This window comes from Solanum lycopersicum, chromosome 12 (assembly GCF_036512215.1).
Source record: "Solanum lycopersicum chromosome 12, SLM_r2.1".
NCBI classification, from domain to species: domain Eukaryota; kingdom Viridiplantae; phylum Streptophyta; class Magnoliopsida; order Solanales; family Solanaceae; genus Solanum; species Solanum lycopersicum.
Genome location: NC_090811.1, coordinates 66,425,889 through 66,446,951, shown reverse-complemented (window position 1 = coordinate 66,446,951; position 21,063 = coordinate 66,425,889). Strand labels below are relative to the sequence as shown.

Here is a 21,063-nt window from a genome sequence, read left to right as displayed (position 1 = left end):
ATTGCATACGCATTGAGCGCTCCTCCAGTAGCGAGCTCATGGATCCATCCAGTTATCAATATTTCAACCAAGTTATAATCACCAAAATTAATATTTTTTATAAAAATAAACTAAACTCAAAAGAGGGGGTTAAAAATATTTAAAACATTGTACCGCTATAATATACGATGTGCTTTAAATCCTCATCAACAACTATATAAGAATAATGTCGTCATTTCCATTATAAATTTGTGAGACATTGCCCAGCTATAATCAAGGTTGCCAAGCATAACAGGTTAACTATAGACTATATTCTTCAAATATCTCGTCTTTCGGATAACATTAGGAATAACATAATTGAAGAGACAAATGGGTAAAAGAACTTCATCTACAATTGAACAGTAAAATTCACAAAATCATACAATTCGAAAGCTGTTTAGTTAATTCTCGTGTGTCAAAGTTAATAATTTTGTTTAGACTTTTTAGGTTGTAAGAAAGTGAATGTTCATAAAATGTGAGTTAATAAGTAAAAAATATAGAAAAATAAGCAGTATATACTAAAAACGTTATCTTAACCACATAGCAATAAAAGAAGAAACAAAAAAACTGAAACCAAAATTATCTATAGGATGGGATTATAATTTATTTCCCCTTTTGCTCAAAGAAATTGACTACCAGTGAGTGAATTAAAAACACAACTGATTAACAAGCATAACAACCTAACATTTAAGAACAGATTACCTCAACAGACGATCCAGTAATCAAATATATCAGATAACAATATTTCCTAGTGGTTAACCCTGCAGTGAAGAGAAGTATACTTGCACAGTATACATAGCAAAAGATGGCAAATATCCCCACTTTTCTGCCTACATAACAGCAACTTCTCAAGTAAGGCATAATAATAAGTTGTAATCACACTCCATCAAATATAGCCCGCTTCAAAAATGCGCACATTCCTTGCACAAATGGATCGAGGACAACAATAAAATGGTAACACAGACAGCATATAAAACAGGTAATTCCAAGAGCGTAGAAATTGTTTACAGCTTTTGATGAGAGTACCATGATTCACAGACAGCAGCAACTTAGTCAAGAAACTTCGGAAATGTCAAGCAAGTTTCCAATAGTTATCCTAACACACTTGCAAGATGCTTCCTTATCAGGCTTGCTAGAACGAAGAAGCTGACAATTGGGTTTGCTCATTGTGTATTCCAAGTGAAGATGGTGCAGGTAAAGAGAGTTGAGAATTTCCACATAAAACTTGATTGCACCAGAAATATGACGGCATATAAAACAGGAAATTCCAAGAGCGTGATCAAGGAAACAAGTCCAAAAGTAGAACATAATAATTGATTTCAGCATGGAGCAGATCCATAGCAGTATGGCACAGCAACTTCCAAGTCAGCATGCACAGAGAACCGGCCAGCAGAGGAACAACAATTGTACAAAATCCAGCAATTAACTTACTGAATCATACCCCAATAAACATTCACCCTCTAGGATAACAGAATGAGCTCAACAACACTCCATTGAAATCCACCATTGCAAATTATAACAAGAAAATAAATACAAAGATAGTTCCACAGCCTTTAATGTAATAATAAATTACATATTGAAATTTTCGCAGTGATGATAAATAAATAAATGGCAATCGTGTACACAGATTTCTTTTTGCATTAGTGATAGATATTGATTTAACAGACTTGACAAAGATTTAGAATATGGATGATGAAACAAATAATAATCTAGTCTCATTTAATAGCCCACCATTTGATTAGTAAAAGAGAGATCAGTATCTCAAACCCAAATTTTCAGATCGTCAAAACTGCTAAACCTCATTTGGAAAACTAGTTCACTCCAGATATATTAAGCTACAGATGTTAATTTATCATTATTCGCAAATGGTTAGATTATCTTATATCTCTGTGAAACAGATTTGACTTAGAATTGAACTGTTCCAGTACTCAAAATAAGTCATTTTGCTATTTCATTTGATAAATTAATCAATAGTTATAAGTAGGCTGAATGAACTCTTATATGTTAACAAAATTACTACCTGTACTCAGAAACAATTAAAGATTTTACGGACTACTATTGGCAATTTACTCATGGAAAAAAGTTAAGTGTCAAAGTTAGTTAAAGGAATTCACAAGTGTACCTTTGATAGGAGAGTGGAGCTGAATATTCCTAGAATTCGCCTGTCCATTGTTGTATTAATAGTGCATGACATACCTATCCATTGAAAAGGTAGAGCGCTGCTATAACTTTGCGGATATCGAAACCATCGTTCGGGGACATTAACGCCAAATTTGATGAGACGTTTATCTGAATAGATCTTGCAGACAGTTCTAGAAAAGAAAGGAGGCCAAAGACAGACACAGAGAGGAGAGTCGGGCAAAAAACCCCGTACCATCTCCCCTCCGAACACAAAAATCGCATCTTTATTAGGTTTTGTGACCTGCCATGCGAGCGCACCCGGCATGGCAAAGGCCGGCAAACAACAATAAAGAACCTCACACATCCTCTCTTTTCTCTACAGTCTGATTATCTACTCGTACATATGCATGCATAACAGTAAAACTAATGCAAATTTTCATAATTAAGCTGAGAATAGACAACGAATTAAACTATGATAACCTTATCTAACAACCTCAAGCTTGCCGTTTACCATCCCCGAGATCTAGCATAAATAGAACACCAGTGATATCCAATTGCACCAAGCTCTACAGAGATACGGTAAAATCACCAGATTGAAACGATGACAACCTGCAGCGATCCGAAACACACAATAGATATCAATAAACAGAATTAGATCAAAAGTTGTGGTAAAATACAGATAGAATAAGCATAGAATCTCACCGATAAAACTCAAAAAATCATCTCAGATCACCGAGAACTTCTTGAAAAGGTCATGCATCTCTCAATCTCGTAACAAAATCCATCAGATCTATCCAATCTTCGTCTAGCCAACAGCATCGTCCATAACCCGAGCAATATTCGTACCGAAATACCTCAGAAATGATAAATCGGCACTATCTGTTACGATTTGCACGGAAATGATGACCGATACAAGTCGAAACCATACTCAAACTGTAGATCGGCGAACGGTCTACACGAATCTGCATACCGATTCAGAAGCAGAGAAATGCCTATAAGGAGATCTGGAGATGAAAGATATTGCGGGAAGAGGAGAGAAGATGAAACTGGAATGCGAGTTCATGAAGTAATGATGCGTTAATTTATAACAGGGTTAGGATGATCGGACGGTTGAGATTAAATGAACTGATAGATGATGAACGGTTAAGATGCGTTGACTGTGTGTAGAGCTAAAGGCTGGCGATGAGTAAATTACGGAAATATCTATGTGGCTGTTGATCGCTGGTTTGTAACGTGTTTAAACATCATGTTTCACATTGATATTTTTATTAAAATTTGATTAACTTTAATTTTTTATCAAATACTTTGAGTCAAAGAGTGAAATACACCATAAAAAAGGTAACTCACTTAAAGGAAATTTGAATCCAAAATTTTAAATTGGAAAAATTATACGAATAAATAAATATATAATAGTTAAATTAGCTAATATAATTGTAGTTTCCACTAATAACCATTTACGGCTTAATATTAGTTATAATTACGTGTGTATCTTTCCTCTCTTTCTCTTTGCTGCCTTTCTCTTCTCGTGTATGTATACAAATACTAATTGATATGATTGTATACAATTTATTTATTGTTACAAATTTCCCTTCGTTATGCATATATAAAAATACAATCACTGATGTATGTGTATATGTGTTATATATGTATAATTATTTGATAAATATATAAATACAATTTGTTTTTCTTGACTCTCTGTTTTCTCTCGCTTGTCTCTCTCCTCCCTCTTTCAGTTTATCTTGCCCTTCTCCCTTTAACATATAGTTATAAATTATAATCAACCAATTATAACTACGAAACTTAAATAAATTTATTTTAATTAACTATTTTTGAAATTTCCCAAAAAAAAATGCATATCACTCAATAATTACTCCATCCGTTTCAAAAGAATGATTTTATTTCCTTTTTAGTCTGTTTCGGAAATAATAATCTCTTTTCATTTTTTGGCAACACTTTGATTTTAACTTTTCACGTGGCATATTTATGACCACAAGATTAAAGGGCATTTTGATACATTTAACACGACTTTAATTTAGAACCACAAAATTAAAAAATTTTATTCTTTTTTTAAACTGCATTTTAAGTCAAACTATATAATCATTTTCTAAACGGAGAAAGTATTTTTTATTGGTACATGTTTCACGCTTATTATTTCACAAATAATTAATTCAAAATAATCGTAGGTAGGTGATTGATGTAGAACTTTTTAATTTGACAACATGATATTTGTTAGAATGTAGATTTCTTTTATTGGAAACTAATTGTAAATTGATATTAAAATTATTTGTAATTTAACTTATAAGACGCAAACGTACTCACAAAATTACTTAGGCCTCATTTGTTTTTATTAAGATTACGACGTATGAATTTACATACACATTTAAATATTAATATATACATTAAGATCTAGATGTGTAAATTTGAATAAACATCTGAACGTTAAGATGTTGTCTCTGAATTTGAACACGGATTGTTGGAATTGTTTGTTTTCAATATCTGAAAGTACATATGAAATTTAACGCTATATCAATAGAATATTATAAAAGCCTCATTTTAGTAAAATAGTTTTTTTTATAGAAAATAATATTTTTTAACAATTTTGTCGTAACAAGATAATATGATTTATGTATTAAGAATTTAACATTGAGTTAGATCATTAATAGGCTACTCCTTGCATCAAAAGTTTTGAGAATCTATTATAATGCAATGTAGGGCCCGTTTGGCCATAAATTTTGCAAGTAAAACTTGGGGAAAAACTTGGCAAATTTTGTTTGTCCATACACTTTTTTATTATTTGGCAAATTTTCCAAATTCCCAAATACTAGAAAAAACTAGTATTTGGGCCAAATTTCATTATTTGGAAAGTTTTAGAAATTCAATTTTTACATTTAACTTTTTATTTTACAAAAATAATATATTTATTGACACCAACCAATTCAATTAGCTCCCTTCTACATGCATTCTTTTAATTTCATACATTCATTTATTACAGTTAGTCTTAATGAACTAGCTACTAAATAAAACATGAATTGCATTTATTTTATTTTGGTAGATAAATATTACGTTGTTGATGTTGGTCTACGGAACACAAGAGGATTTTTAGCTCCATTCATTGGAATGTGCTATCATTTGGAGGACTACCGAGGAAGTGAAAGAGAGCCTAAGAATGGAAAAGAGCTATTTAACTATAAACATACTTCTCTGCACAATGTAATTGAAAGAACTTTTGGTGCATGAAAAAGTAGATTAAGAATACTAAGACAAGGCATGAACAACTATGAATGTGACATGCAAGTGAAAATAGTAATTGCTTGCGCTATATTGCATAATTTTTTACGTGAACACCAAAGTAGTGATGGAATATTCAATGAAAATGAAAATGATGATATGGTTGTTGATGAAAGTGACGAACTACTGGCTCCGGATAACAACATCGCTTCATCTTCTCGATCGTCTGATTCGAAAATGTAAGCTCATCGAGAAGAGATTGTTCATAAAATGTGGGAAGATTATATTAAAGAATAGGTTGAACTCTTTCAGATGAGAAAGCATATATTCTTCAGTGATTGCAATATTTATTTCCTTTTGTTTTCTTCTTTTTTTTCCCCGAATTTATATTAGTTGTATTTTCATTATCATGATTTGTACCAAAACCTTTTCACTATACGAATATTTACTGTAATGATTCTTGTTGATTTGTTGCGAAAGTCATAAATCTTGTTACGTGAGATTTCTATTGTGCTATGTAATACAAATTTATGGTTAGTTTGATAGTTTTAGAAACTTATGGGTATAAATCATATTTCTTAAAAAAATGAAATATGTTTCTCAAATTCTATGGCCAAACACATGGTAAAATTTCACCCAAATTTTCATCCAAATAATATTTGCCAAAAATATTTGAATATCTATGGCCAAACGCTAGCGTAATAATAGTTTATATAGAGTAGTGATATAATATTTATGAAAACATTTTATTTTATCATGGACATTTATTATTGTTATCGATCAAATAATTAATATTTTCATATTTTCTGGACCCGTACTAAATATTATATCATGAAGTGTTTGTCAATTCAAATATATTGATTAATTTATAAAAGCAAAAGATGTATATTAAGTTAGTAAGAAAAAAGAAATTTATAACGGTAAGCATGTAAGTAACATAATTAAATAAGAAAAAAATATTTATCAGTTATTGTGATATAGTTGAATTAAGATAGGAGTCTTATTTTTAAGTCCGAATGGTATTAAAAATATGTTACAGATTTGATTCATTCAGATGTATTCAGACTCATTAAAAGGCTTATACGAAAGTAAAATAAACAAACTTAATGAACTGAATCTGAATAATTAAGATTCAATACTTAAAACCAAACATACTGAATGAGGCGAATCTTATTCATTAAGATTCAGACCCCCATTAAGTGCAAATAAATGAAGCCTTACTTAAATTTAAGATTTTTCGTGAAATTGTACGAATACTGAATAAATATTCATAATATGATATTTATAATATTATTTAAAATTTACTATAATTAATAATTAAAAGTTTAGTATAGTTTGAAAAACTAAATTTGGAAAAGGCGGAGATAAAGATGTTATTTTTGAAATATCATTCGCTCAAGTAACAACATTTAACTAACTAACAGAACAATACAAAAGCAAAAAGGACACAAAATAATATAAAAAATTTATCATAACATACCAAAGAGGGGCGATAATCATAACAAACTAAAGTGATAATCAAAGCACAATAAATAACAAGAAATTAGTAACTATAGTAGTAAGATATGCCAACTACGAGACGAATGCGACTACTATTGGTAAAAAATAAGAATTGAAGAACAAATATAATGCTCCAATCTATCCTACCAAAAAATAAAATAACACTCGATTATCTAGTATCACAATTTTCATAATATTCGATATAAGATAGTATCTTCAAAAGGTTGAAGTTATGTCATGTCATATCTAATCACATCTTTTCAATATTTTTACGGTCTACCTCTAAAACCCACACATACATCTCAACATTCTCATTTTATCTTCTTTCATCCTTCGAAAGTGTAAAATTTTAACTGACAAACACTCTAATCCACATAACATAATTTATCAATTCAGTAATACTTTTTTCTCTTAAATTTACAAGCATAATTACTTTATATCTATTGTCTATGATGTCGAGAAAACACCTCTATCAACGACTTCTTTTTCGCACCTCTAACTTTTAAATCAGTCATTTTAAAGATTATTTATGTAACCACAAATCTTTGTCGTAAATATTAATTCATTCACATCTATGCAGATCATTAGTGATTTTAAATAAGACATTAGTTATATTGCATGAAGTACATAAAGCACATGAAGAAAGGTACTTATTTTGTCTTTGCCAAAACTTGGACAACTAGCCGTCTTAGCTCAGTGGTAGAGCGCGTGGCTTTTAACCACGTGGTCGTGGGTTCGATCCCCACAGACGGCGTTTTAATATTTATTTTTTAAAATTTAAATGATTTTTTGTTCTTTTTAACTATTGGTACTCGAGAAGTAAATCACTCCTTATCGCAGGGTTTTTCTTTTGAAAATTGGAATCCGATATTGTAGGATTTTTCTTTGAAAATTAGAACTCAATATCGTAGGATTTTTCTTTGAAAATTGAAACCCGATATTTATAATAAATCGTTAAAAGATTTCAACGTATATCATACGATTATTCTCTTTTTTTAATTGAATTGAATTCGTTGATTCAATTAGTCTGAACAGACTCATAATATGTTTGTCACTAAGAAATTATTTATTAATAAAAACTTACAAGTTATAAATAAATAATAATTAGTAATTTTAAAATGCAAAAAAGTATAAAGAGAAGTTATATATTGTTTATTTGAAAAAAACTAAAATAAGATATCAATGACAATAATGAAATGAGCTGACTTTGCTTTAGACACGCAAGTAATGTATATGCAAATTGAAATGACAACATTCACAAATAATAAAGTAAAGAATAAAATCAATTTTGTGTAATATTTATTTGCAGTATAAGTTTTTTTTAATTTAATTTTCAGTATAAGTTAAAATAGGGATAAAATTTATTTCAAAATAATGAAATTATCTATTTTGTATTAACAATAGGGAAAAGGATAAGTATACCTTCGAACTATTGTGAATGGTATGCAGATACCCTCAGTCATTTTTTTGGAACATTGGTGTCCATGTCGTTCATAAATTAGAGCATATGGCCTTCCTTCTAACGAAGGGGCAGGGCCATCAATGTCACCAATGTACGACTGGAGTTTGGAGTTTCAATGTCCCAAAAGTATGACGAAGGGTATTTGCATACCATTTATAATAGTTCAAAAATATATCTGTCCTTTTTTCCTTAATAATAAAATAAAAAATAGATTATCACGTTATAATAAATTTCTTCAAATATTTAGCATTAATAATCACGATAGTCCCCAAATATATTAAATCCTTTTTTAGAATATTTGTATTTTAACTTGTTCAAACATCGTCGTGATTCACGACTATGGAATAATTTTTTTGCTTTGCTTTATTTAAATAGAATATTTTTACTAAAGGTTAGATTAAAAGGAACAAGGATAGAATATAGTAGAGACTGCATTTCAAAGTCATAAAAAATGAAAACGCCAATAATATTATATATTTTAATTATCTATAGAAGGTTGTTTTTCTTATTTTCTTAAGATTGTCAATCTCTATTTTTTTATAAAAAAATTAATTACCTATTCCATATGTCAAAAAAGAAAAGGAAAAATTACGCGGCTAAGTAAACTTATACTATTAATTACTCATCATAGCTATAGTTTGTTATAATTACCACTCACGACTGACATTATACATTAATTATGTGAGCTGACTTCGAGTATTTATAATTAGTCATGTTTGTATATGTATAATTTGCCAAGATATACAAATAAATATGCATAATATACAATTTTTTTAACCTATATACATATACAATTCACCTCTCTCCCACTCTCTTCCTTCTCTCGCTTGCATCTCTCCTCTCTCAATCTCGCTCGCCTCTCTCCTCCCTCTCCCAATCTCGCTTGCTATTTATACAAATGTATGTGTATAATATACAATTATATACAATTATATACATATACAATTCACCTCTCTCCCACTCTCTGTCCTCTCTCGCTCGCCTCTCTCGATCTTGCTCGCCTCTCTCCTCCCTTTCCCAATCTCTCTGCCATATATACAAATATATATGTATAATATACAGTTATCTAACCAATATACATATACAATTCGTCTTTCTTCCACTCTTTTCTCCCTCTCTCCTCTCTCTCCCAGTCTCGCTTGCCTCTCTCCTCCATATAACATGTAGTTACAAATTGTAATTATCAAACTATAGCTATGAAGAGTAATTAATTATATTTAAGTGACTGTATATGAAAATTTCAAAAAAAATTTGTCATCCTCAATATCATAACACTTTCCGTCTAAGATCTTTTTTTATCAATTATCCCACATGCAACTTATACTAAAAAAATTAGGATTTAAAGTTATTTAGCAAAATCTAATTTTTGCTAAATGTAATTTTTAGTTTTAGTGGTTAGGGCTTTAGAGTTCTATATTAAAGGTTTCAAGTTTGAAATTTTTTGTCAGCAAAATTAAAAAATTTATCTTTTAAGTTGAGCTTAACGCATTAAACTTGTCTAATATCAATTACCTCTCATATGTGATTGTGAGTTTCATATAATGATAAAATAAATAGTCTAAGTACCACCAAATCTCTAATTAAATACACTATATTTTATCTCAAAATTATTATATCCGACACGTTAAGCCTCCTAATAGTTGCCAAAATTCAATTTTTTTTTTAAAGTTAGGTAGATCATTTGGCGTGAGAATTAAGAAAACTAGCAAAAGTAAAAGTTATACTATTTTTAAAAGTTTGAAATTATTTATTTATACATTGATAAATTCATAATATTTTACACTATTTTTTTTTTCAATCGGCAAAAAAAATGTTGAAGGCATCAGTGAATGCTCGATATGAGACTGAAGCTGAAAAAGAAGCGGCAACCGGCGGCGCCACTGTAACTTTCAACGCCGGCGACTTTAAGCTCCGTGCTTCTATGACCGATGCTACCGTAATCAACGGTCCCAGTTTAAACGGCTTATCTCTCGCCGTTGAAAAACCTAACTCCTTCATCTTCGACTACAACGTCCCCAAAAATGTGCGGTGAATTTCTTCTCTGCATTTTTCATGTTTTTTTTTAAAAATTATTATAGTTTATTTTTGTGCTAAATTTCAGTAGATCTTAGCTGTAAAATCACTATGCCAGTTATAATTATCCTTGAATCGATTCAACAAATAGCTGAATCTCAGTGGTCTCTGATACTATCTGTCCAATTTATATGATACATTTCGAATTTCGAGAGTTACTGTGCATTTGAGCATGATTGATAATAACACAATAGTTGAGTGTTCAAAATATTTCAAATCTATATTAAAAATATTTGAATCACGATATCTAAAAAGTGTCACGTAAATTGAGACAGATGGAGTATTTGATTTTGTGTTTTTGGATAACTGTGATATTTGGATCAACTTTCGATTTACATTCCACCACCAATAGGTATAGACAGGTAGCTCTGTTAGATATGAAAAATCATTTAGTGTTTTTTTTCCTCAGTTGAGATTTCAACTTGACATTTTATGGTTCTCAACCGACTTTATTGACTAATAGGCCACGTTAACACTACCAAAAAAAATGATATATTGAGCCGTTCAACACTAACAAACACTGGATATGATTATCTATTTTTCGTGACGACAAGACTACTCTGCCACTTTCACATGAAATTAAACAAAACAGTGTTGATTTAGTTTATTTTTTGGTCTATGAATTGAAGAAATTTGAAAATTTGAAATGCTTTTCTTAAAAGGAGGGAGAAAATCCAAAGAGTTCTCTTTTTATGTTTTGTACTAACATTTTTTGGACTTGTTTAAAATTAGTATGGACTATTATTTACTATTTTTTTAAGGATTTTTTTTGATTTCAGGACATCAAATTTCAATTTATGAACTCAATAAACGTTTTGGAGAAGCCATTGAATTTGAAGTACACTCACTCTAGAGGAGAGGACAAAACAACACTGGATGGGACATTGGTGTTTGATTCCGCGAACAAGTTGTCAGTCAGTCATAAGCTGAGTTCGGGAGGTTGTAAATTGAAGTATAGTTATGTTCATGGAGGACTCACTACTTTCGAGCCGAGCTATGATATAAAAGAGGATTCTTGGGATTTTGCAGTGTCTCATAAAGTTTACGGGAATGATGTTTGTAAGGCTACGTATCAGACACCTAGTAGGAATTTGGGGCTTCACTGGTCGAGGAGTACGAAGCTAGGTGGATCGTTTAAGGTACAATCGTTTTATTGTTTGAGTTATATTATTGATATAGAGACCTGAATAAAAAGCGGTAGATAATTTATATAACTCATACTATACAATTGATAGATTGATCAGTATCTTCTTGGTTGCCTTATTTGAGTGAGTAACAGAAGTAACAATAATCTTGTATTGCTATTTAAATTTGATTGAAATTTGTTTTTTTTTTGTTTGATTCGAAGATTATTTTGTCAGGCCACAATCTTTTCCTTAGATTATTTTGATTTGTACAAGATTTGATGGTATGTTGATTGTACTTGCTGTGTAAAATCCTTATAGGTGTACAAGCATTGAAATTTGAGAGTATAGACGAGTTTTGAGAAAATCGATTACAAAGCTATCTTCTAGTATAAAATTGAAGAACCGCTTTTTTACTACACTAGTCCTTTTAGAATGAGCCATTTACTCCACTTCTGATAGGATGTTTGATAAGCCAAAAATTTGACTTAATATCTGCCAGTCTGTTGTCATCCTTGCGGAATTCTCTGCAGTGCGTACACAGTGGAATAGTCCACAATAATAAAATTGTTAGCAGTGGAAACAAGTAGGGTCGAGGATAGGGAGTGTGTTAAGGGGTTCATACATTAGTCGGTGGTTGCCTGTTTAATTTTGGTTTTCCATACTTTGCTTAGGGAGAGCCTTCCCATGGCTGCCTCTTTCATAAAACGAAACATGAAACCATATTATCTTGATCTAATGGTATGTTGGGTACTAAGTGGACGCATACTTTCTTTGCACTACTTTGTTTAAAAATGAGTCACTTGTTAATCATTTGAAGGTGTTTTCTCTGCTTAAGACGTCTTGCCCCTCAGTCCTATGCCTGCAAGACATCACATGTTTTAGGGATTAGTCAGTTAGTAGTTTTTAAGGCTACAAATTTGAGAAAATATGAAAGAACGGAGATGGATTTCTGGATGACACATACCATCTTACAAGCGAAATGAGTTACTCAATGGTTCCTCTTCCAGACTAATGTCGTAAATTAAAAACATGCTCCAGTTTATGCTAATTGTTTGATTCGTCGTTGATTCACATTCTGTGATATTAGCCTGTAGAACAAGTCAGAGAAGTGGAGTCAGTTTCTCTCCTTTTTGTTTCTGATGCTTTTATCATCTTACCTATTTTACTATGCATTATCTTTCGAAAACACAGTAACTGATTTGTAGTTGGTAAAATGTTCTCTTCGTTTGATCTTTTGATAGCTAACGAAGAAATCTAAAATATATACTACTATGTTTTCGTTATCATGTTGTTGTTTCCCGTCACTGCTACCAGACTCTTGACATAAACAATTCTTGCCTCCAGGTTTCTGCATCTATGTGTTTGGATGATGATGAACTTAAACTGCCAAAGTTAACTGCTGAGACTTCATGGGACTTTGACTTGTAACTCTTTTTTGTATTTTCATTTGATCATTTCATATAGTTGTTGTATTATTCACTAGTTACCTATTTAGTCCTCAAAATTTATGATCAAGATTTGCCAGTACATTATACTGTAGAACTTCATATTTCTTGATAACGTGTAGGCATATCTTATTCTTTGTTTCTGCTATACGCTTGACTCAAGAAATAACATGTCCTATTATAATCCCACAAATAGAAGTTGAGTCTATTTGTGGAGGGTGAGTATACTGTATGAGCATTTTATATTATTGAAAAAGTAAAATAAAATATGATGCAAATAAAAAGAAAAAAGGACAAATATAACTTCGAATTATCGCAAATGTATGCAGATATCCTCCGTCATACTTTAGGGACATTGGTGCTCCTGTCATCGAAAAATCAGAGCATATATGTCCTTCACTCTAATGAAAGATTAAATAGGAACACGCGGCGTAATCTTATCTATCGTTTCAATATTTAATAAATATCGATCGGTGGATAAGATTACGTCACGTGTATATCCGTTAGTATAAATGGTATATATGCTTTAGTTTTTTGACAGCAGGGACATTCATGTCCAAAAAGGTACAAAAGAGAATATATGCATACCGTTTACGATATCTAGGGGTATATTTGTCATTTTTCCGGATAATTTGTATTTATAATTATCATGTTAAAAAGAAGGGCAACTTTCACATATAGCAAACAAAAAATTCATATTTGTATGCTATAGCAAACTTTGCATAATTGCGCTCCATAGCAAATATAAAAACTGTATAATTCGCTATACATATACAAGTGTATAATTCGCAGGCCTAAATTGTATAATTCGCTGGCCTATTTCGCTGCAATTATATAATTAGCTTTGCATACAGTTGAATCGAATTAAAATGTATGTATATTGCATAATTATAAGTGTATAGCAAGAAGATATATGTTTTTCCCGCTTTATACAAAAACAGAAACACAATATATACACTTCTATTGTATAAAGCTAGAAAAAATTGTATTTCACTGCAATTGTATAATTCACAATTGTATAATTCTTTGGCCTTTTTCTCTGCAATATTTGAAGTAAAATGTTTGTAAATCATATAATTAAGTGTATAACACGAAGATATACATTTTTGCATGTGTATATACAATTTTCTCTCGCTTTATACAAAACAGAAACAAAAATTATACACTTATGTGTATAAAGCGAGAGAGGCGAGAATGGGAGAGTGGCGAGCGAGACTTCTGGGAGAGAGACGCCTGGCAAATTTTTGCCAATGTTTGCTATGGAGTACAATTAAATCAAACTCTAGCTATTCTATTTAATTTAGGTTATTAGTTTGCTATTATATACGATTTTCCCTAAAAAGAATTTGTGTTGAATAGGTTTGTACTCTTCCGTAGTCCATTTAAAGTTGAGCAAGTTGTCAACATCCATTGGTAACATTCTATAAATTATATGGATATAATAATATACAAGTATTAATTCAATTATATAATATGTGTGACACTCCATCTAGATTGCTTCAAATTACAAATGTCACATCTCTATTTATCATTTCAAACTTTATTTTTTTCATCAAATGACACAAAGTTCAAATACATTATTAGAAGAAAATGTCACAACCCCTACAAATTTGGCATTGACCTAGCTTATAAAGAATTTTATGTTAGTCTTTTTTTTTTAGGTTTCGAAATTGAATTTCACCGCTAGTATAATTCAATCTCAAAAATTAGTTCAGGAAGGGAATATTATCCAAAATTACACGTAAAACAAATTCCTCCTACATTTACTGCTGAATGTAGAACGTGAACAATTTTATATGAGGTGCAACATCGATATATCAATAATTGTGTAGTGCCTTATTCTGATACTTGTTTCATTAAAAAATTTATTTTTTTTTGATAAAATATAATTTTATTATTTAAATATAGTTTTAAGTATAATTTTATTATAACACTTTTTTCGATTCAGTTTTGAAGGTGCTACAACTAATAAACTAAAAGAAAAACCCAAACAACATGAGGAGGGGTGTCTATAATTTTTTTAATAAAATTAGAAAAGGGTATCCTATAATTTTATTCAAATGTGTTTTTTTTATATTTCTTTTTTTTTTCTCCGTTTTTAATTGCTAACCATATATGTAAAACATTTCAAAATTGAAAAGTCAAAACTCTTCATTGGTGATTATTAGGGTTTGTTGGTTGGGGAAGATTAACTGTGAGCCCTTTAAGCTCAGCTCAAGAGAGAGAAAGAGAGAGGAGAGAGAAGCCTCTAACCTAACAAACTCTCAAGATTCATATGAAGGCAAATCAAGTTACATTTGGGGGCATTTAAAGAAACAAATTGTTTTGAGCTCTTAAGTTTTTTTATTTGTTTGTTTGTGATTTTATATGGATTTTGTCATCTGGGTGTTTGCTTCCTGCAATTATTATTCATAAAGGTGCGATCTTTGAACCCTTCTTGTTTGTTTTTGTAATGGGTAGTTGCTTAAAGCTCTGATCTTTTTCATTTGTTATTGAAAATTGTTGAGTTTGTGTGATTATTGTGTTTATTGTTCTCTTGGAGTTTGCATATACCTCCACGAGGTAGTGATAAAGGCCTAGTACACTCTATCCTCTCCAGATTTCATTAGGTATGTTGTCGTTATATAAAAGTGTGAAGTTTTGATCCCTTTATATATGTTTGTGTTTGCTTTGATTTTCGACGTCCATATGGTATAGGGTGATCTCTTTCTTATGTTTAACCTCTGCCTATATGAGCTTCACATTGCTGGGGTGAGATGTGGTCCTAAATTCTTGAGTATTTGAATGAAACATGCCCAAATAGAACGGATATACGAGATTTATATAAGTGATCCAACAAGATTAAGTTTAGAGAGAGTTTTGTTGGCTATTGGTGGTGTGGAAGTGTATTATTTGCGTTGATCGATGACGTGGATATTTGGGATTGACCACACTTATGTTGAGTTTCTTAGTAGTGGATATGGATCTTGGATTTCTATCAAAGAAAGTATTTATGGGAATGGATCAAGTTGAACCTGAATAGAGTGGTGTAGACATATCATGTATATAACCAATTCCAACTAATTTGGAATTGGGGTTATCTGATAATATTATGGTTCTTTATTCTTTTTCTATGAATGGGCTATGGCTTTAGATGATTAAGCAATAGTTTCTTCATAATATTTTTATTTAATTTAGTTGGTTTAGTATTTGTGTGGCTCTTCTTGATTAGTTTTAACTTAAAAATGAGATCAAATGATACTCTTCCGAACATAAACTACATATGCAATAATGTTTAATACTACTATTGAGTACAGTTAATTAACCAAAATATTCATGGTTTCTTTCTCATAATGTTCTCCTTCATCTTCAGTAGGTGTCTGGATTCTCAAAGTTATATTGGAGAAGGAGGGTAGTGCATGAGTTGATGCTTGATATTAAATGTACTGAGCGTTATGATAGTTTTTGTGTATAGTAGTGGTTGTTGTGTTTTTTCCTATAAAGAGGTGCAAGCCAATCAGCTGTGGTTAATAAGCCGATATGCCGAGTAACTATCTTTTTAGATTAAGCCGGGCTGCTAGACAGGGACTCCAGAAATCCATATCTGGGAAAGAAAGTGGGCTCCAGGATTCGGTTGAGATTTTGGTTGCCCAAGGGAGATTGTTGTTTGGCAATTCAAAGTGCTTCTATTCAGTACCATTTGCAAGAGCAACTGACCTGAATGTGCTTGTCCGGCCTGGAACCTTAGCTGCCGCACAGGCGAATTTGCACGTAGCAAACCAGAAAAAGAATATTTCTGTAGTTGGAGCTATTTCTCGTGCAGTTTCAATTCCTTCTGTGTCAGGACCAGCATTTCACATCTGTGGCTATCACATTGATCGCGTGATATTGGACCCGGCTGAAAGTTTGTCTGACAGCGACTCTCACAAAGCACCTATGGAAATCTGTGGTTCTCGAACTTGTCCTCCTGGCTGTTCCTCAAGCAAAATGACTTCAAGACATCTCAATGGTGTTCTTTCTGTAAATAATCCTATTACCTCTTATAGCAATAAAAGCTTTGATAATTGTAGAAAAGCCAGCATGAGTTTGAGAAACAAAAATCAGCCCAACAACTTTTTACTTTACGGATATTTCGCATACAATGTGGCAAAGAGACGGGGAAATTCTAATCTATATGAAGGCTTTGGTTTGATGGGGTTCCATACTTCATCAACTGCTTCTTCTTCTACTGGCACTGCTCATGATGTGTCATTTGGTAGCTCTACGTGTGGGGTGCAGCTCTCAAGTTCAGCAGATTCATCTGAACAGTATGCTTCCTTTCATAACTTTCTATTCTTATTCACCCTTGTATAGCTGAAATACAGGGAATTCATGTCATTTCATACAATACAAAAAAAAAAAGAAAAGAAAAAGAAATATGCAAACTACATATGTGGAAGTGAAGGAAATATTATTGACTTGAACACCATCCTCAGTTTAGAAACTTAAAGCATCTTCTTGTTAAATAAATTTAACGAAATTGGCGTGAGTAGTGCTTAAATTTTCGAAAGTATTAGAATTCCTTAGAATGTAGTGTTATATCCATAGTTTATACCAGAAGAAAATTTAAGAACTCAAAGGGTTGAGAAAATTTGCTACCTTATGAAATTTTGCGCCTGAAGTAGATTAAGAATTGAAAGAAGTCATGTGCTAGGTTGCGTCGTTTGGGATAATATTTTCTTTTATTTGCCTGTGCTTCAAAACCATATTTGCCAATATCACAATTCTGGAAACTAAAAAAGAAAACACAAAAATGACTTGAGAAGTATTTATTATTAGAACTTAGATGCTCCTCAACTATCTTTGGTTGAGGCATCGTTGTTAGCGCTGTCTGTTATGAGAAAATATTAGATGCTTAATACAATTTGTCTACCACCATGAGAAAGCTACTAGCTAATTTCAAAGGTGGAACTTGAGTAAAAAAGTACTATGTAAAAGTTAAAATCGTCCTGAAAGTTTCTCAAGGTTAGCTACCGTGAGGAAAAAAAAAACAAATTTCAAAGCTTTGACAAGCTTGTCTCTTGTTCGAAACCTTTCTTTGAGCTGGCATCCATCTCTGGTGGAAGATCAGTTGGATTTTTATATCATATCCCACTTATTTGTATGGAGGAAAGGGTGGCTTACCTAATACCTTTTACTATAGAGTACCAATATTTTTGCATAGTCATTATGTAGATCTTGAACATTTTGTAATTCTCTCCTTCATGTTCTGTAGATTGCTTATCAAAAGAATATGCTGCATTTACTTTTACATTGAAGTGAGAAGTCTTTCTATTCATTCCTATAGTTGCTTTGGCCCAATTGCAGGAATATCCGCATTGACAGAACCCTGAAACTAAATTCCGGATCATGTTACCTGCCTCATCCTGATAAAGAAGATACTGGTGGAGAGGATGCTCATTTTATTTGCAGTGATGAACAAGCAATTGGTGTAGCTGATGGTGTTGGTGGTTGGGCTGATCTTGGTATTGATGCTGGGAAGTATGCACGAGAGCTAATGTCGAACTCAGTGGCCGCAATTCAAGATGAGCCAAAAGGTTCAGTGGACCCAGCCAGAGTCCTCGATAAAGCTTATACATGCACAAAAGCCAAAGGTTCCTCAACTGCCTGTATAATTGCCCTCACAGATCAGGTACATGTGCAATTCTCAGCCATTTTGGAGTATGTATACTTTTGAGTTTGGCCATTGTTAGACTTATCATTTTTCTTCTCTTCCCAGGGTCTGCATGCTATTAATTTAGGAGATAGCGGATTCATTGTGGTCAGAGATGGATCTACTGTTTTCAGATCCCCTGTGCAGCAGCATGATTTCAATTTCACGTATCAACTAGAGAGTGGTAATGCTGGTGACTTACCAAGTTCTGGAGAGGTTAGTAATGCCCCATTTTCTATATGTAGAATTTGGTTTAGAGCTTATGTTTATCGGTGTCTGGAAAATTTATCATACTCAAATCAAAGAGTGTTGCCTTTATTCAGTCTTCTGTTACAATATTTCTATGTTATTAGGAGACAGTATTTTGGGTTCAATGTTTAAAATGGTTCCTGTACAGTTCCTCGTAATTACTTTTTTTAGTTAAACATAATATGGAGAGATGCATTTCTTCATGGTTAGTCCTCATAGATGTGAATCATGAGAAGTGTACCATGAATCCATGATTTAGACATATTTTTTCTTTTTCTAGTATTAGCTCAAATTCCCCTCATGGTTCTTGTCCTGTCTTTCTTTTTTCTAGTTGTGACAAATGTCATTTCTTTTCAGTTATCGATCAGAACTTCTTGGTAATGTCTATGGCATCCTGTCTTGTGATCACTATATTTCTTTTAAAAGGCATTCATCACCCTCCTAAAAAAAGAAGAGAAAATCCGTTGCTCATTCTTTTATCAGTTGAGCAGAAATCGCTGTATCAACTGCATTGTGTAGTTTGGTTCATGACTCCAATTTTTCCTTCAACTGGTTCACTGTGGATGCCTCCAATTCAGTTAGTTATAGCACAATTCTCTCTTAATCTGAATGACTTGCCTGTGCTGCAGGTCTTCAAAATACCAGTGGCACAAGGAGATGTTATAATAGCTGGTACTGATGGGTTGTTTGACAATTTGTACAACAATGATATTAATGCAATCGTCGTTCATGCAACGAGAGCTGGCTTAGGGCCACAGGTGACAGCTCAGAAGATAGCTGCATTAGCTCGGCAAAGAGCACAGGATAAAAACAGGCAGACCCCTTTCTCTTCTGCAGCTCAAGAAGCTGGGTTCCGTTACTATGGAGGGAAGCTGGACGATATAACTGTGGTTGTATCCTACATAAGCAGTGACAGAAACGTATGAGCACACTCTGTATTTTCGCCACCTCCCCTCCTTTCTTTATTTGCTTACATTTATAAATTTTTTCTTGCTGGACACGACAGGCATCACTTCACTTCTTTGGATGTCCTAAATTGTTCTATCATACTTCTACACAAAAAGGCTGTGCCAAACCTTTCTAACACACACAGACTCCTTTATTTCTCTCATAAATTTAAACTTTACTACCTGTGAAGAGTGCTGCATTTTGTTTCAATTATCTAAATCTCTGTTTATAAATATCTCTTCATTCTTATGTTGCGCCTACTCTTCATTTAAGTTTGTTTTTCTCTCATCTTTTAATGGTTTTCAATACATATAGAAAGTCCTAGTTCTTACTGTTTCATATCAGCGTTTTACAAAAACTCCGATCATGTTGACTTATCATTCAACACGGCCTCACTTATCAAAGCATTGTTATGAAGCACCTTTTCAACTAGTTCTGTGTTGTATTTCAAACAAAGTAGAAGCTGTAGCTTACTCTCGTGTACGTTTTATAGAAAATGGGGACTGATGCCTCTCTTGTCCGATGATGTGCAGGAAAGATCTAACAGCTTAAAGATGTAGTTAAGAGCTTTCGTTTCTTGCTTTGGATCGCCTGCTTCGGTCTACAGCCTACAGCCTACAGGTTTTAAGCTCCATTTGATGGGGATGTCAAATCTTTGCTTATATCGTGTGAACTGTCTCGAAGATCACTTTTACTTCTGATGTACTAGCTTCTTGGCAATTTACCTCCTCTTTCCCACTCAATGCATTACACACACAAGCGAAGAAGGTAGATGGCAAACCACTTCCTCCCTCTCTCCCTCCCTCCCGTTAGCGGAAAGATCATATGAGTGCTGATCATGTATATGGAATAGATGTAGACAGAAAAGTGCTTGATTTAGGTTTTTTCTTTCTGGAGATTGTTGGTTTCCCATAGAATTGCTAGTTAGGACATACAGTTACTTGCAGCATTAAGCTTTCTTCAATTCTTGGAAACCAAATTCTGTTATCTTTTTCCAGTGTAATAGTATTCTTGGACATGATTTTCCCACTGGCTGTAAATAAATGAGTATTTCTCCTTTGTTCCCTATGTTTTCATCTTTTTTTATTTTCGGTTTCGATTTGTCTAAGACTCGATCTTGATGCTAGTACATACCGATCATCACGACCCTTTGTCCCAGCCATTGTAGCATGTATGTTGTGGTTCAACAAGTCACAATTGTGTAAAAAGTAATAATTCTAT

The 21,063-nt window shown here is 32.4% G+C and overlaps 2 protein-coding genes, 1 long non-coding RNA gene and 1 other non-coding gene across 5 annotated transcripts; 3 read left to right on the top strand and 1 right to left on the bottom strand.

The window, feature by feature from the left end:
• Nucleotides 1-586: 586 nt before the first annotated feature.
• On the bottom strand, nt 587-3,348 carry LOC101244938 (uncharacterized). Its single transcript, XR_183381.5, has 2 exons — nt 2,842-3,348; nt 587-2,748 (listed from the first exon to the last, which is right to left on the bottom strand). It is a non-coding gene; the product is annotated as an uncharacterized lncRNA (long non-coding RNA).
• Nucleotides 3,349-7,549: 4,201 nt separating this feature from the next.
• Nucleotides 7,550-7,621, top strand: TRNAK-UUU (transfer RNA lysine (anticodon UUU)). The gene has a single exon. It is a non-coding gene; the product is annotated as a tRNA-Lys (tRNA).
• Nucleotides 7,622-10,139: 2,518 nt separating this feature from the next.
• Nucleotides 10,140-12,957, top strand: LOC101055526 (Hop-interacting protein THI045). The gene is made up of 3 exons (NM_001279040.1): nt 10,140-10,352; nt 11,182-11,541; nt 12,874-12,957. The coding sequence occupies exons 1-3, from the start codon at nt 10,140-10,142 to the stop codon at nt 12,955-12,957; spliced, it is 657 nt and encodes a 218-aa protein (NP_001265969.1).
• A 2,058-nt stretch (nt 12,958-15,015) lies between these two features.
• LOC101244356 (probable protein phosphatase 2C 55) lies at nt 15,016-20,910 on the top strand. Of its 2 annotated transcripts, none has more exons than XM_004252737.5 (6): nt 15,016-15,391; nt 16,327-17,260; nt 18,300-18,624; nt 18,712-18,861; nt 19,524-19,814; nt 20,376-20,910. In XM_004252737.5, exons 2-6 carry the CDS (start codon nt 16,494-16,496, stop codon nt 20,400-20,402), a joined length of 1,560 nt encoding a protein of 519 aa, XP_004252785.1. In that variant the 5' UTR covers nt 15,016-15,391; nt 16,327-16,493; the 3' UTR covers nt 20,403-20,910. The 2 variants fall into 2 exon arrangements, with proteins under 2 accessions (XP_004252785.1, XP_010314634.1); XM_010316332.4 differs by having other exon boundaries at nt 15,029-15,391; nt 16,330-17,260.
• The last annotated feature ends 153 nt before the right edge of the window (nt 20,911-21,063 follow it).

Coding starts and splice junctions, on each gene's coding strand:
- LOC101244356 (XM_004252737.5), top strand. CDS start 16,494: ATGCCGAGTAACTATCTTTTTAGATTAAGCCGGGCTGCTAGACAGGGA. Junction 18,625..18,711: donor TAATTGCCCTCACAGATCAG/GTACATGTGCAA, acceptor TTCTCTTCCCAG/GGTCTGCATGCTATTAATTT. Junction 18,862..19,523: donor ACTTACCAAGTTCTGGAGAG/GTTAGTAATGCC, acceptor CCTGTGCTGCAG/GTCTTCAAAATACCAGTGGC.
- LOC101055526 (NM_001279040.1), top strand. CDS start 10,140: ATGTTGAAGGCATCAGTGAATGCTCGATATGAGACTGAAGCTGAAAAA. Junction 10,353..11,181: donor ACTACAACGTCCCCAAAAAT/GTGCGGTGAATT, acceptor TTTTGATTTCAG/GACATCAAATTTCAATTTAT. Junction 11,542..12,873: donor AGCTAGGTGGATCGTTTAAG/GTACAATCGTTT, acceptor TCTTGCCTCCAG/GTTTCTGCATCTATGTGTTT.